Consider the following 16,204-nt stretch of genomic DNA (forward strand, 5'->3'; position numbering starts at 1 on the left):
TGTGGGGGGGAAGAGAGAGAGAGTGTGCGTGTGCATGTTAGAGCATGTGAGAGAGTGTGTGTGTGTTAGAGAGAATGTGTGTGTGAGAGAGAATGTGTGTATGATAGAATGTGTGTGTGAGAGAGAGAGTATGTGAATGTTGTGTGTGAGAGAGTGAGTGTGTGTGTGAGAGAGTATGTGCAAGAGGGAGTGTGTGTGTGTTAGAGAGAATGTGTGTGTGAGAGAGAATGTGTGTATGATAGAATGTGTGTGTGAGAGAGAGAGTATGTGAATGTTGTGTGTGAGAGAGTGAGTGTGTGTGTGAGAGAGTATGTGCAAGAGGGAGTGTGTGTGCAAGAGTGTGTGCGCGCGAGAGGGGATGTGTGTATGTGTGTGAGAGAGGGAGAGTGAGTGTATTTGTGTGCACGTGTGTGTGTGTGTGAGAGAGAGAGTGTGTGTTAGAGAGTGTTGCATGTGTGTGTGTGTGAGAGAGAGTGTGTGTCTGTGTGTGAGTGTCTGTGTCTCTGTGTGAAAGTGTGTGTGTGAGAGAATGTGTGCGTGAGAGAAAGTGTGCATGAGAAAGTGTGCGTGTGAGAGAGTGTGTGCGACAGGGAGTGTGTGTGCACGAGAGGGGGTGTGTGTGCACGAGAGGGGGTGTGCGTATGTGTGTGAGAGAGAGAGTGTGTGTGTGCGCGTGCATGAGAGAGTGTGTGTGAGCTAGAGAGAATGTGTGTGTGATAGTGTGTGTGTGAGAGGGACAAAGAGAGTGTGTGTGTGTGACAGAGTGTGCATGTCTGAAAGAGTGCGTGTGTGTGAGATCGAGTGTCTGTGTGTGTGTGCGTGCGTGCGTCTGTGTATGTGTGAGTGAGTGTGAAAGAGAGGAAGAGTGTGTGTGTGAGAGAGAGAATGTGAGTGTTGTGTGTGAGAGAGTGTGTGCAAGAGGGAGTGTGTGCACGCGAGTGTGTGCGCGTGAGAGGGGAAGTGTGTATGTGTGTGAGAGAGGGACAGTGAGTGTGTTTGTGTGCATGTGTGTGTGTGCGTGTGTGACAGAGAGCGTGTGTGTGTTAGAGAGAGTGTATGTGTGAGAGTGTTTGTGTGTATGTGTGAAGAGTGTGTTTGTGTGTGCCTGTGTGAGAGTGTGTGTGTGCATGTGCGTGTGCGCGTGAGAGAGTTTGCGTGAGAGCGTGTGCAAGAGGGAGTGTGTGCGAGAGGGAGTGCATGTACGTGTGAGAGAGAGTGTGTGTGTGCGCGTGTACGTGAGAGTGTGTGTTAGACAGAACGTGCGTGTGATAGTGTGTGAGAGAGAATGTGTGTGATTGTGAGAGAGAGAGAGAGAGTGAGTGTGTGTCTGTGTGTGTGTGAGAGGGAGTGCGTGTGTGTATGCGTGTGAGGGAGAGAGAGTGTGTGCGTGAGAGAGTGTGTGTGTGTTAGAGAGAATGTGTGTGTGATAAGAGTGTGTGTGTGAGAGAGAGTGTGTGTGTATGTGGGAGAGAGTGTGTATGAGAGAGAGTGTGAGTGAGAGAGGGTGCGTGTGTGTGTGAGTGAGAGAGAGTGTGTGTGTGTATGTGTGTGTATGAGAGAGAGTGTGTGTGTGAGAGCGAGTGTGTGCGTGTGAGAGAGAGTGTATGTGAGTGAGTGAGTAAATGAGTAAGAGTGTGTGTATGTGCACGTGTGTGAGAGAGAGGGTGTGTTTCTGCGAAAGAGTGTGTGTGTATTTAACAGAGATAGTGTGTGAGAGAGAGAGAGAGAGTGAGGGTGTGTGTGTGTGAGTGAGAGTGTACATGTGCGTATGTGAGTGAGAGCGTGCGTGCATGTGTGAGAGCGAGTATGTGTGTGTGCGTGTGAGTGAGAGTGTGTGTGAGGGAGAAAGTGTGTGTGGGAGAGAGAGAAAGAGAGAGTGCGTGTGAGAGAAACAGGGAGAGTGTATGTATGTGTGTGAGGGGGAGTGTGCATGTCTGTGTTAGAGAGAGAGTGTGAGTGAGAGAGTGTGCATGTGAGAGAGTGTGTCTGAGAGAGAGAGTGAGTGTGTGAGGGAGTATGTATGTCTGAGAGTGTGTGTGTGAGTGAGTATGTGTCTGTGTGAGAGAGTGTGTGTGTGAGAGAGAAAGAGTGAGAGTGTTTGTGAGAGAGACAGAGAGAGTGTGTGTGAGAGCGAGTGTGTATGTGTGAGTGAGTGAGTGAGTGAGCGTGTGTATGTGAGTGAATGAGTGAGTGAGAGAGAGAGTGTGTGTGTGAGAAGAGTGAGAGAGAGAGGGTGTGTGCGAGAGAGTCTGTACGTGTGAGTGTGTGTGTGTGGGGGGGGGTGTGTGTGCACGTGTGAGGGAGAGAGACAGAGTGTGCGTGTCCAAGAGAGAGTGAGAGTATATGTGTTCATGAGAGCGAGGGAGAGAGAGAGTGTGTGTGTGTGTGTATGTGTGTGTGTGAGAGAGAGAGAGAGCATGTGAGTGAGTGAGTGTATGTGAGAGTTTGCGTATGTTTGAGTGTGTGTATGAGAGAGAGAGTGAATGAGTGTGTGTGTGTGTGTGTGAGAGAGGGTGTGTGAGAGAATGTGAGTGAGTGTATGCGCACAAGAGAGTATGTGTAGGTGAGAGAGTGTGCATGTGTGTGTGAGATAATGTGTGTATGTGTGAAAGTGCGTGTGAGTGTGTGTGAGCAAGAGTGCATGTGTGTGAGGGAGGGAGTTTGTCTGTGTGAGTGTGTGAGGGAGAGAGTGTGTGTGAGAGAGAGTGTGAGAGAGGGAGTATGTGAGAGAGAGAGAATGTGGGAGTAAAAGTGTGTGTCAGAGAGAGTGTGTGTGTGACAGAGTGTGTAACAGAGAGTGCGTGTGAGAGAGAGAGTGTGTGTGTGTGTGTGTGTGTGAGTGAGAGAGGGGGAGAGAGAGAGACAAAGAGAGTGTGTGTGTGTGAGAGAGAGTGTGTGTGTGAGAGAGACATAGAGAGAGTGTGTGTGTGTATGTGTGAGGGGGAGTATGTGGGAGAGAGAGAGAGTGTGTGTGTGAAACAGAAAGAGAGAGTGTATGTGAGAGAGACATAGAGAGTATGTGAGTGTGTGAGGTAGAGTGTGTGAGAGAGAGAGTGTGTATGAAAGAAAGAGGGAGTGAATGAGTGTGTGAGAGAGAGAGATGTGTGTGAGAGGGAGTGTGTGTGTGTGTGAGAGAAAGTGAGAGTGTGTGTGACAGAGAGAGAGTATGTGTGATAGTGTGTGTGAGAGCGAGTGTGTATGTCTCAGAGAGAAAGTGTGGGTGTGTGCGTGCGAGAGAGTGTGTGGGTGTGAAAGGGAGTGTGTGTGCGTTATAGTGTGAGTGCGTGTGTGTGTGAGAGAGACAGAGAGAGAGCAAGAGTATGTGTGAGAGTGTCTGAGAGAGAGTATGTGTGTGTGTGTTAGGGTGTGTGTTAGAGAGAGTGTGTGTATTAGAGAGTGAGTGAGTGTGTGTGAGAGAGAGAAAGAGAGAGTTTGTGAGAGAGATACATAGAGTGAGTGTGTGAGGTAGAGTGAGAGAGAGAGAGAGAAAATAAGTGAGAGCGCCTGTGAGAGAGTGTGTGTGTGTGTGTGTGTGTGTGAGAGAGTGTATGAAAGAAAGGAGTGAATGTGTGTGAGAGAGAAAGAGATGTGTGTGAGGAGTGTGTGTGTGTGTGAGAGAGAGAGTGAGAGACAGAGAAAGAGTGAGAGTGTGTGTGAGAGTGTGTATGTCTCAGAGAGAAGGTGTGGGTATGTGCGTGCGAGAGAGTGTGTGGATGTGAGAAGGAGTGTGTGTGCGTTATAGAGTGAGTGCGTGTGTGTAAGAGATCATGCGTGTGTGTGTGTGAGAGAGAGAGCGAGAGAGAAAGAAAGAGTATGTGTGAGAGTGTCTGAGAGAGAGTATGTGTATGTGTGTTAGGGTGTGTGTGTTAGAGACAGTGTGTGTATTAGAGTGAGTGTGTATGTGAGAGAAAGAGAGAGAGTTTGTGAGAGAGAGACAGAATGTGTGTGAGGGCGAGTGCGTGTGTGGGTGTGTGTGTGTTAGAGTGTGAGCAAGAGAGTGTGCATGTGAGAAAGTGTGTGTGAGAGACAGTGTGAGTGTGTGAGGGAGTATGTATGTCTGAGAGTGTGTCTGTGTGTGAGAGAGTGTGTGTGTGTGTCATGTGAGAGAGTGTGTGTGTGTCTGTGTGAGAGAGTGCATGTGTGTCTGTGTGAGAGTGTGTGAGAGGGAGAGCGAGGGAGGGAGATTGTGTGTGTGCAAGTGTGTGTACGTGTGTGCGAGAGAACGTGTGTGTGCACGTGTGTGTATGCATGAGAGCGTGTGCGTTAGAGAGAATGTGTGTATGATAGTGTGTGTGTGAGAGAGAATGTGTGTGTGTGAGTGTGTGTGTGAGTGTGTGTGTGTATGGGAGAGTGAGAGAGAGTGTGTGTGTGAGAGAGAGTGTGTATTTGTTAGAGAAAATCTGTGTGTGATAGAGTGTGTGCGAGAGAGAGGGATAGTGTGCGTGGGGGGCAGAGAGAGAGAGTGTGTGTGTGAGAGAGAGAATGTGTGTGTGTGTGAGAGAGTGTGTGCGTGTGAGAGAGAGTGTGCGTGAGAGAGAGTGTGTGCATGATAGAGAGGGTATGTGTCAGTGTGTGTGTTAGAGAGAGAGAGTGAGTGCGTGTGAGGGAGAGTGTGTGTGGGAGTGTGTGGGAGAGAGTGTGTGTGTGTGTGAGGGAGAGTGTATGTGTGGGAGAGAGTGTGTGTGGGAGAGAGTGTGTGTGGGAGAGAGTGTGTGTGGGAGAGAGTGTGTGTGTGAAAGAGAGTTTGTGTGTGTGAGAGAAAGAGAGAGTGTGTGTGTGTTAGAGAAAATGTGTGTGTGATACTGTGTGTGGGGGAGAGAGAGTGTGTATGTGTGTGTATGTGAGAGAGAGAGAGAAAAAGAGTGTGTGTGTGTATGAGGGATAATGTGTGTGAGGGAGAGAGTGTGTGTGAGGAAGAGAGTGTGTGTGAGAGAGATAGTGAGTGTGTGTGTTTGAGAGTGTTTTTGTGTGTGACAGTGCATGTGAGCAAGAGTGCATGTGCATGCATGTGTGCGTGTGCGTGTGCCTGGCTCATTCACCCTCACTCCCACTTTCCAAAGCTCCGCTCATGATATGGAGATTGTTGAACATGAACATAGAAGGGGGAATTCAGGAGAAGTTACATCAGCCAATTTGTGGCAGTAATTAATGTTAACCAGCACCCAATTAAGACTCCCACACCTTCTGCTGCCAATTGACAGAGCCACAGTCCTGATGAATGATTCTCCATGTCAGGCATGAAGAATCACAATATTTACTGTAATATTAATGCACACTTAAACAATAATCAATTAAGTTCAATGTACATTACAAGCTCATGGACAATATTGCTGTTGCAAATTTATGCAGTTATAGTTTGGTTTAGAAAAGTACATTTTGAACTGTCTGCAATTGAATGGGAAGAGTGGTTTATTAGCCTTGGGATCGGATGATCAGTGATTCCCTAGGATCCCGTTAGCTGCAAGAAATTCCTGACCGTATATACTGGGTACACAGCTAACAAAAATCATTCTTGAAAGTTAGCAAACGTACGTTCCCAAAGATGTTCAGTAATTGAAAATGCCTTCTCTACTGCACCCTTTCTTTCCTCCCTACCTTGACTCCAAGGCTCTGTGACTCTTGACTTCCATTTCAGCCGTAAACCCATCTCTTTGTAGCCCTTCCTCACATCTATCCTTTGTCCTCTCCAAGCTTACCTTAACTATGATTCACCTCTGACTCAACTCCTGGTCATTCAATTCTTTCTCAACCACATTTAGCTGTTCATCAATGGTTTGGATTGTATTTCTCTTCCCATGAAAACTGCAATTATCATGCCACAGATCACCTTTGACTCCTTCCTTGCAAAACTGTGTCATTACCCACCTCTCTATCTTCTCCAAGGTCCTCAGATACATTATCATCCCTAAGTCAATGTTGATCATCTCTCCTGTAATTTAGCACTCTTGAGCTCTGAATCTAGCAATCCAAGCACTGAGCTATTCTTGCAGCATGACTGCTCGAATGGCCTTCTGCTGTGATTAAACCATACTATGCTTCAGTAATTACCAGTTTGGATCACTCCAGGCTTGTTTCAGCTCTGCTTGCAGCATTGAAATAGCCAAAGGCCTGAATAACATCCTCTGAGATAGGGATCTTTTCTCCTCACAGCATCTTTCCATGTACTTGACTATGCAATGCTCCTCCAAAACTCTCTCCATAATCCAGCTTTGCGGTACAGCCTGGCACACTTCCATTCCTATTCATCCGAAAGTAGCCAGTGAATCAACCAGCTATGCTTTTCATTCCTTCACCGCACTGTTACCTCTCAAGTCGGCACGTCGGTAGGTGGGTCAACTATTACATGTAAGGGGATAACACCTAGTTCCACTTGTTTATTAAATCTCCTGACTTCTTTTGTTCCATCAGATTCCTTTTCTGACAAGCATGATAAATATTGAAATTGAGAAATTGTAAGTTCAACTGAACAGGGACAACTCCCTTCAGCTCAAATTTGAGAAGACAAACTTCTGTCTTTAGCTCCAAGTAGAAATTCAGTTCCCTTGTCACCAATTATTTCTCTCTCAACAGCAATTGCCTGAGTTCTATCCAAACCATGGAGTACAGGCATCTCAAACTTTCACATTTACTTTGCACTTATCTATATAGAACTTCATTTACCATTAATTAACCCAAATATAAAGCTTCTCTTTTCAGGATCTTGATTGCCTCTACTGAGCCCAACAGCATGGTATCAATTACAAATGTAACCATTTGGCATTGAGATGGAGAATCCATGTTACCTACATATACCAGGAATAGGAGGGAGTACTAGAAGAAAGTAAGAAGATTTCTATGAAAAGTAGTATCTGAGTTCAGCAGCAAAACTGTGACTAATTACTTTAATTTTTAGAACTTGAGAACAAATAACCTGAATTCAACAGCAACCCCCTTACTCCCATTTTCGAGGGGTATAAACTGCCATGTCAAACAGCTTTACAAGCAGGCTGAGTTCCTGAGGTCAATATTATTTCTGAATTTACACTAGATACAGAAACCTTTATTTATATCATCCCTTTAACATAATAAGTTACTTATGAGACTACAGAGAGTTGCTGAGCATAGTCCCAGGATATGGCTGTTCCTCAGAGTAATGTACTAGGCCCAAACATCTTAAAATATTTCATCAATGACCTTCACTCCAACATAAGGTCAGAAGTGGAAATGTCTGCTAATGATTGCACAATGTTCAGCACCATTCATGACCCCTCAAATACTGAAGTGATCTATGTTCAAGCGCAGCAAGACCTGGACAATATCCAGGCTTGGGCTGACAAGTGGCAAGTGACACTGGTGCCACACCAGTGCCAGGCAATGACCATCTCCAACAAGGGAGAATCTAACCATCTCTGCTTGACATTCAACGGCATTACCATTGCTAAATTCCCCCACTATCAACATCCTAAGGGTTATCATTGACCAGGAACTGAACTGGACCAGCCTTAAGAATACTGTGGCCACAAAAGCAGGTCAGGGGTTGAGAATTCTGTAGTGAGTAATTCACCTCCTGACTCAGCAAAGCCTGCTTACCATTTACAAGGCACAAGTCAGGTGTGTGATGGAATACGCTCCACTTGCCTGGATGTGTGCAGCTCCAACGACACTCATGAAGCTTGACACCATCCAGGATAAAGCAGTCCGCTTGCTCAGCACCCCATCCACCACTGGCTCACATGTGCAGTAGGATGTATCATCTACAAGATGCACTGCAGCAACTTGCCAAGTCTCTTTTGACAGTACTTTCCAAACATGTAACTTCTACTACCTAGAAGGACATGGGTAGCAGCTGCATCAGAGTACCACCACCTGCAAATTCCCTTCCAAACCACACATCATCCTGATATGGAACTATATCGCCGTTCCTTCACTGTCACTGGGTTAAAATCCTGGAACTCCCTTCCAAACAGCACTGTGGGTGTACCTACAACATATGGATGGCAGTGGTTCAAGAAGGCAGCTCACCACCACCTTCTTAAGGGAAACTAGGGATGGGCAGAAATGCTGACTTACCAGTGACATTCACAAATCATGAATGAGTAAAAAATATTAAGGACCAGATGCTTTGTTTGAGCAAACAGACTTTGAGAAATAGCTGGAAGGTACATAGGAAAATAGCAAGGTAGAGAAATTTAGAAAAAGTTTAAGAGTCTAGGGGGTAAAATGTTCAAGACTTTACCACCATACTGAGTTGGGGAACTGGAAGGGAAGATACAAAGAAGCATTAGAAGGACAGAAAGTGTGCACTGCCATGTACAGCTGAAGAAGCAAAGGCAAACTGGGAGAGGCCAAGGACAAGAGACATATACAATTGCTGCAAATCAAATCACCTTGCTATATGCTGATCCCCAACTTGCTCACGCCTGCAGGTTTACTGGTCATGATTCGCAATGCTTTCATTTCTGACACAAACCTCTGAATAAATGTGACTACACAATCATGTACGTGGCTTATGGGTATTTGGATAATTGAAGTTGGGCTGTCTGATACAATGCACAGTATGGGCACAGACTACACCCCACCATGATTTTCAAACCCAAAGCACAGGAATCCCAGCATATAACAGGAGCTTTTGATGCCCACTATCTGTACAGGTATTGTAGTAATAGCTCACATATTCCCAGGTCACATTATCTTCAGACTTAAACCTAGATGAAGTGTATAGCTGAAAGAAAAAAAAAATTCTCAATTATCTGCAATTTCCACAGCCACAACCAATTTTTTTTAAATAATGATCAGTGGCTAAGTCAGGAAACTACTTTCAAGGACACTTAGATACAGAAAACACATTTGGATATTTATTTTCCCAATATCCTGAGGTCAAGCAGCAGATTGACCCCAAGACGTTAGGAAAGTAATTTCTTTTGTGAGCATGGTTTCAACTTCAGAAAGTTTTTATTAAGGTGCAGGCCTACTGGAAAGCTCACAGTAAAATATTGTTATGTGGTTTAAAAAAATGCAGTGTGAAAGCAAGATGCCAGGGAAAACACATGTTTAGTCCAATTCACAATGTAATCATTTTACTCTGATAAAATGTCAAGAAAGCAGATGCTGGTAAAACCTCAAATTTTCACAACATCAGAATTTATCAATGTGAACAGATTAATTCTGGCACAATGAATCGCTGTGGTCAGTAAAGACTGCTCCACCCACCTCCAGCCGCTCCTGTTTGACTTCATCAGCATCATCCTCCTCAAGCAAGCCCAGCAGCTCCCCTGTTTGGTCAATGGAGCTGAGGAATTCTTGGTAGAGTTTCTGGCGCTTGTTTATACTGCTGCTGGATTTGTCTATGTGTGGGCGAGAAAAGGAAGGAAGAAAAGTTACTAATGTTAAATTCCCTGCACATCTGTAGCACAGATGAGCCTGGGACTTATTTTCACCTGCTACACAGACTTCAGTAAAGCAAAAATATATTTCTGATGTGTTCCCACCCATCATTTAAAACAAAGATCAGTAATGAGAGACTATGGCGCAGCAATATTTTCAATTACCACAGGGAGAAGAAAGAATTTAAAGCAATAGCAACATTTTTGACATATTTGCATTTCACAACAACAGTTGAAAACCAGTTCTTAAACTTTTATGCTAAACAACTCCAATTTTGATTATGCTTTATGCTCAAGATGATGAATGGAAGGCCTGTGGAAAAGGACAACCTTTTACAATTTTCCACACAATGCTGGTATCTGATGCTCCCAGGTCAGGCTACATGCAAAACAAAGCTAATATTCATTTGCAGACATAATACTTTAGAAACAAATCTATTAAACTTAAGGGAAGTGTTTTGTTTAGAAATAGGAATAAAATATTGGCATAGAAATTCGATAGTGCCATGCGCAATTTTGTTTGCAAATCAGGCGCCAAAGCATCCGTTACAGCAGGCAGCATGAATGTGCAAAGTCTGGGCGGGAAATGTATGTCAGTAAAAGCAGAAAGAGAGGCATCCTGAGTCCATGCCTGGTCCTTTGCCTATGCAAATATGGGGACTACCACCTGTATGAGGTCCCTGTTGCAAAAGTGGTCTGCCCTGAATGCAACTGGCACTTAGCCAGCTACTTTCAGTAAAACATGATCTGCACGTCATTTAACCAGCAGTCCTTAAAGGGACCACTGGATCCACCACTAAAAAATATTAATTTAATTAATTTTAATATACTTGCCACTGAGGGAGTGCAGCAAAGGTTCACTAGGCTGATACCTGAGATAGCAAGACTGTCGTATGAGGAGAGATTGGTTCAACTGGGCCCGTATTCACTAAAGTTTAGAAGAATGAGAAGGGATCTGATTGAAACATATTAAATTCTAACAGGGTTAGGCAAACTAAATGCAGGGAGGAGGTTTTCCCTGGTTGGGGAGTCTAGAACCAGGGGCCACAGTCTCAGAATAAGGGACAGACCATTTAGGGCTGAGGTGAGGAAACATTTCTTCAATCAGAGGGTAGTCAACCTGTAGAATTCTCTACCACAGAAGGCTGTGGAGGCTAAGTCACTGAGTATATTCAAGAAATAAATTGATAAGTTTTTGGATATTAGGGGCATCAAGGGGTATGGAGAGAAAGCAGCAATATGGCGTTGAGATAGAGGATCAGCCATGATCATATTAAATGGCAGAGCAGGCTCGAGGGGCCGAATGGCCTACTCCTGCTCCTAGTTTCTATGTTTATTCACAAATTACTCATCTAAAAGTGGAGCCAGGCTGAGCACTGCAGTGTGAAGTAACTCCCCCCCCTTCTAAATCACCACTTTCCCTCCCTCAATTGCTTCCTCCCTCTCCTGATTGTAAGGAAAGAAGGATGCATTAAACTGGGGCCTCTAGTAGAAAGGGAATGAAATGACTCTGAGTGGACTAAGGAAATGGCAATATTAGCATTTGAGATAGAGAAGGTCTAGCAGTCAGAATTAGAAGCTTGTTACCTAACATTAAACAGGTTAAATCAATTAAATAAGCAGGAAACTAAAGCATTTTGAGCTAGCCCAGAAATTGCATAATGAGTTAGGCAAAGTATGTGGAGGAGCAAAGTAGAGATTGTTCAAAACTTTAGTAGAGCACCTTTAAAGGTATAAGGCTAATCTTAAGTGTTAAATATATTCCAAAAACCTACAGGCTCAGCCAAAGCAAATTAGAAGCAAGATAAAGTTGGCATGTAAAATCCTTGCAAGAACAAGAAGGGGTTGACTGGATTGATGACAAGAAATTGCCAAAAGTATGTTAAAAAGATTGGGGGGATAGAGAGACACTTGGGGGTGGGGGGAGGGAAGCTTCGCATCAGAAGCTAAGCTTAACAGTAAAAAAATGATTTTAGGACCACAGTAGTAAATGGGCAGTCAGAGACACATAAAAGATGCGAGCGAGTTTGAAATTGAAGATAAGCGCAAAATAGTAAATATTCTAAATTACAACAACCATTTGTTCACAGGTGAGTGATTATGTTTTGGACTGTCTCTTTAATTCAAGGTAAAATGAAGAGTCATGTAATCTGCTACGAGTTCTGCCCAACAAGAAGTTTGGTTACCATGGAGAATGGCAGCCCAAATCATATGCTATTAAATGCACATGCCAGGTTTAACACCTGAAAGCAAAAGCAGAAGCAGATGTTCTTGTTGTTGCAGACTTTCTGTCTTAGAGACTTTGAACAGGAACAGAGAGCAAGAGTGAAAGAGAAAGCGAGAGAACGCGAGAGAGAGAGAGAACAGCAATTTCTGCAGTCTGCAGAGGAAAAAAGCTATTTCCTGTGTTAGTTACCAGGCAGAATGCTGGGGAAAGCTTGTCCACGGGTCAAAGAGAAGGAACAAACAGCAATTTAAGGGCACGAGAAGATTTGCCTTGGTGAGGTTGGGAGAAGAAAGCATTGGAGTGAGCCATACTTCTGAAAGCTACTTTGAGAATGCTTAGGGAACTGAGGGAGAGGGTCTTTGGCAGTCATTGGAGGTTACGGCTCAATGAAACATGGAGATGTGAACCTGTTGGAAGCTAGGAGTGACTTTAGATTGTTTCCTGAAAAAAGTGTAATTCTTTGGAAAGCCTGCTGTATGGTATATATGTGGCGTGAGGCTATCAGTTGCATTAAGACATTAATAAGTGTTATCTTTCTGTAGTTTAGAGTATTAGTTGCTGTCTGAGTAATGTTTAGTTGATGTTGCTTTTTAGTTCTAACAATGAAGGTCTTAAAACTTAAAAGAACTGTACAATAAGATTTCAATTTGGTCACTACAAGGATTGTCACATCACACAAAGATTTTCCAAGTATAACCAGTGAGCACTATAAGTGAAGTAGAAGTCTTAATTTGGCTCAAAATAAATATGTACAGAAATAATGGTATTTATCTTAGAATGCTAGAGAGATTTTTAAAGCATCACAATCATTATAAGGGACACACTGGATACTGAGGAGGTCACAAAAGATTGGAAATAGGTTAGTGTGGTGTCTATATTCAAATGGAGTGACAAAATAAGCAACTGCAGGCCCATTAGTCTTACTTCCATTCCATGTAAAATGGAACTATTACTGCTTCTAACTTACATAAATAATTTGGATTCAGAAATTTAATGTGAAGTGGGAAAATTTGCAGATATGACCAAACTTAATGGGCAGTGGAATCAGGAGAGACGGTTCAGAAATCAAAAAACTATACAAGATATGTAAGTGTGCAAAGCAATGGGAAATGGAATTTAATGCAGACAATCATAAAATACTACATGTTGGAATAAAAAATTGACAATATGTGTACTTCATGAAGTGCTGAAACATAAGAACGTGAGAAATAGGAACAGAACTAGGCCAACCAACCCCTCGAGCCTGCTCTGCCATTCAATAAGATCATGGCTGATCTGCTTGTGTTTCTAAATTCCACATTCCCATCTACCCCGATAAGCTTAGATTCTTGTTAGGCGAGCGAATCAATCGACCTCTGCCTTAAAAATATTCAATGACCTCACCTCCACCACCTTCTGAGGCAGAGTTCCAAAGTGGCACAACCTTCTGAGGTAAAAAATTTCTCCTCATCTCTGTCCTAAAAGGGCACCCCCAAGGGCTGTATTTTCAGCTTGGTGTGCGGGCACGTACCCATTACTGGAAAATTCCAGTCAGTGTCCGTTAATAGCCCTTAATGGACATTTAATTCAGTCAATTGGCCTTGCCATCTGCCATCAAGGAATATGGCACAGGGGTGGGATGGAGCTGGGAAATAAGTACGCAGATCAATAACACAAAATGCCACACTGCCTGTCTCCATTCCAAGCCCCAATAGGGATTAAAAATCCAGTCCCGCATTTAAAATAATGCATTTACTTGTGTTCATCAAAAATCAGAATACATTTTAAAGCAGCGTAAAAGAATCACATGGCTAATTCCCAATGACAGGAATTTTTTTTTAAAAGACTGGAGAAATTTGGGCCTTTCAGCCTGGCGAGTAGGCATCTGAGAGGTTATCTTAGAGGTTTGAGAGATTGCTTACAGCTATGGAAAAGGTTAAATACTGCTGAAAAGAGACATGCTGCTGAAGCTTTTCATCCTGCACTCATCAAGACAAATGCAAGAATGCTAAATTTCAAACAATCTCAACAATTTATACTACAGGAGGAAAGGGGTACCGATTGGTGGGTAAGATGACAAGAGGAACATGTTCAAGCCTTGCACCTTTCTGAATTACCCAGAAGTATGGGAAGCCTATAGTTCCCCATTGCTCTCTCCAAAGCAATGCTTCAGCCAATTTGAGCCGTTGTCAACTAATCAGTACCCTTTCCTCCAGTAGAATAAATTGTTGTGATGGCTTTGAAATTTAGCATTCTTGTGTTTGTCCTGATAAGTGCAAGATGAAATACTTAAGCAACATGAAAAGAGTGACCTCTTTTCAGCAATATTCAAGTTCTGTACTACCAAGTGATTGTTTGGAAAAGATTAACCTGAATACTACATTAAGTTATAGCATGAAAGTAAAACTAAAAGACACAAAGTCAAATGAGAAAAGCATATTTTTAGATCAGATATTCAGAAATTCTCCTTTGTTCAGCAAATGATCAACATTAGGATCCAGTTTTACTATAGTGGCAAGAAAACTAGAAGCAATTACTAAATTATTAGATTACAGGGTGGGGGGTTGGTGGAGTGAAAAGGGTGACAGATCTCTCTGAATGGATGAAAAAGGATAATGTGAATGGTCTTTCTCGTGTGTAATTATCTTGTATGAGGAGATGGCAGAGATTCAGAGTAAAGAGAGGAGAGGTAGCAGAGAGGTACACTTTGAAGTGAGGTTACATTTTTGGATGGGGATTTATTCTGGAAATAACTGTATGGGATGGAAGTGAAGCCACTGCTGGAGAAATACTGGTTGAATCTGAATATATAGGAATAGAATCAATGTGAAGGTGGCCCCATGTAACTAGACAACAGAAGTGAGATTCTGAGTAAGTATGGCCAATTTTATCAAATATTGCAGATAAAGCACAATTAAATTCAAGGCATCCAGTTTATTACTGCAATCATGCTGCAACAATGTAAATATATAATTATTCATAATGAAAAAGTGACTGCTCATGTAAACTGAACAGTTTGGCCTAGAAATTCTGGCAGCACATTGGTGCCACTGGAGGTTTGGTGGGCAGAGCTTCTTCCTGCCCTTCTGTCCCTGAAATGAACCCCTCTCAAATTGTCAGGACTGGGCTATTTCCATATTAGAGATACACATTCTACTGCAGGGATCACCCCACAGACCTGCGGACTGTTGGAGTGGCTCCTTGCTACTCTTTCTGCAGGGTCGAGCCAGAACAACTGACAAAAGGACATAGAAACAGGAGTATGACATTCAGCCGCTTGAGCCTGTTCCATCATTCAATGAGATTATAGCCGATTTTTATCTTAACTCCATCTGCTGATTTTAGTTCGGTAAGCCTTCATACCCCTGCCTAACAACAATCTATCAATCTTAGTTCTGAAATTTTCAACTGACCTACCTGAAACAGTTTTTGGGTGAGACTGTTCTATTACCCTTTGAGTGAAGAAGTGCTCCCTGATGTCTTGTTTTCTTGTTGTTTCTGGAACTGACTGCTGTTTGAATACAGCATTGTAGTCCTTGTGCATGGTCCTATTCAACATATATGTCTACTTCTAATAATTAAAGTCCTGCCATCCTTAAGGATAGCTTAAGTGGCAAGATATCCATGCCCCAAAAGTGAAATCAGGATGTGAGAGTGGAGAGAGAGGAAGGAAAAGTTTTCTTCCAAAATATCCTACCCCATCACTTCATGTTTGCTCCACTATGCATCAGAATTTCTGGGCTTCTGTATTTAGCTCATTTATAGATAATATATTTGGGTTTTTTTTAAAGTTTTTTTCCTTAATTCAATGCTATCTATGTGTCTATTTATTAAGTAATTTATCTCTGACTTTAAACAATAAATTGATTTAATTGTGCTGTTATTTTTTTAAGGTATTTGGTGATGTTGTGAAGAGTGTTGACTGGTAGTCAGATACCAGTGCTGATTCATTCCAGCAGAAGCAGTATCATTTCAGTGTGTTTTTATAGGACCCATCATTCACATTAGAGAAAAGAGAAAGTTAAAAAGGACATTGACGGGGAAGAAAGGAAAGCCAGGAGAGGGAAATAGCCCTTGGATAATGAAAGGGAGACAGCTAATGAAAGCTAAACACATGCAACAAAACAATAAGTCACCAGGAATCATGGGGCTTGACAGCAATCCACCAGAATTAACTATCAGTAATTAAGTAAATAAAAGACTGCAGTTGGGGAGGGAAATTGTGGCACACACAATATCACTGAAAAATAATTCCAGGAGCAGCACATGAGACTTAAACCAATGTGTGTGGTGTAACTGAGAATGAGTCCTTTGCAAATTCTTACGGCCTGTGTCTGAAAAGTATATTTTAAACTCTGGTTATGATTATCCCAGGTTAATATCAGCCACTAAGTTTCTGTAAATGCAAAAAAAAATGATGCACATCAAATTAGATAAATATTCCATGCCCATTATATTTTAAAGGACAATTTTAGTAGTATCAAGCGACGGTGACGCCCACCTATGAATCTTCTCTTTCTGTAAACTTAACTCCTTCCATTTTCTTTAAACTTTAACTTGCTACACTTGTCCATTGCTGTCTCATTAGAATTGAATTTCAGTTTTGTAAACACCTAAATTTTAATGTCTTCAGAAA

At 42.7% G+C, this 16,204-nt stretch overlaps 1 protein-coding gene across 5 annotated transcripts in view; it reads right to left on the reverse strand.

Annotated features, from left to right (window-relative positions):
• The window catches only part of supt3h (SPT3 homolog, SAGA and STAGA complex component), a 526,661-nt gene that overhangs the window by 171,224 nt on the left and 339,233 nt on the right, over positions 1–16,204 (reverse strand). For all 5 annotated transcript variants that reach the window (XR_005943141.1, XM_041188853.1, XM_041188854.1 and 2 more), the window contains one exon: positions 9,190–9,323. Coding sequence is in view for 4 of the 5 variants with exons in the window: in XM_041188853.1 (XP_041044787.1) it covers positions 9,190–9,323 (134 nt within the window). In the remaining variant the exon portion in view is untranslated. The remainder of the gene's footprint in view (positions 1–9,189; positions 9,324–16,204) is intronic.

This window comes from Carcharodon carcharias, chromosome 5 (assembly GCF_017639515.1).
Source record: "Carcharodon carcharias isolate sCarCar2 chromosome 5, sCarCar2.pri, whole genome shotgun sequence".
In the NCBI taxonomy this organism is placed as follows: domain Eukaryota; kingdom Metazoa; phylum Chordata; class Chondrichthyes; order Lamniformes; family Lamnidae; genus Carcharodon; species Carcharodon carcharias.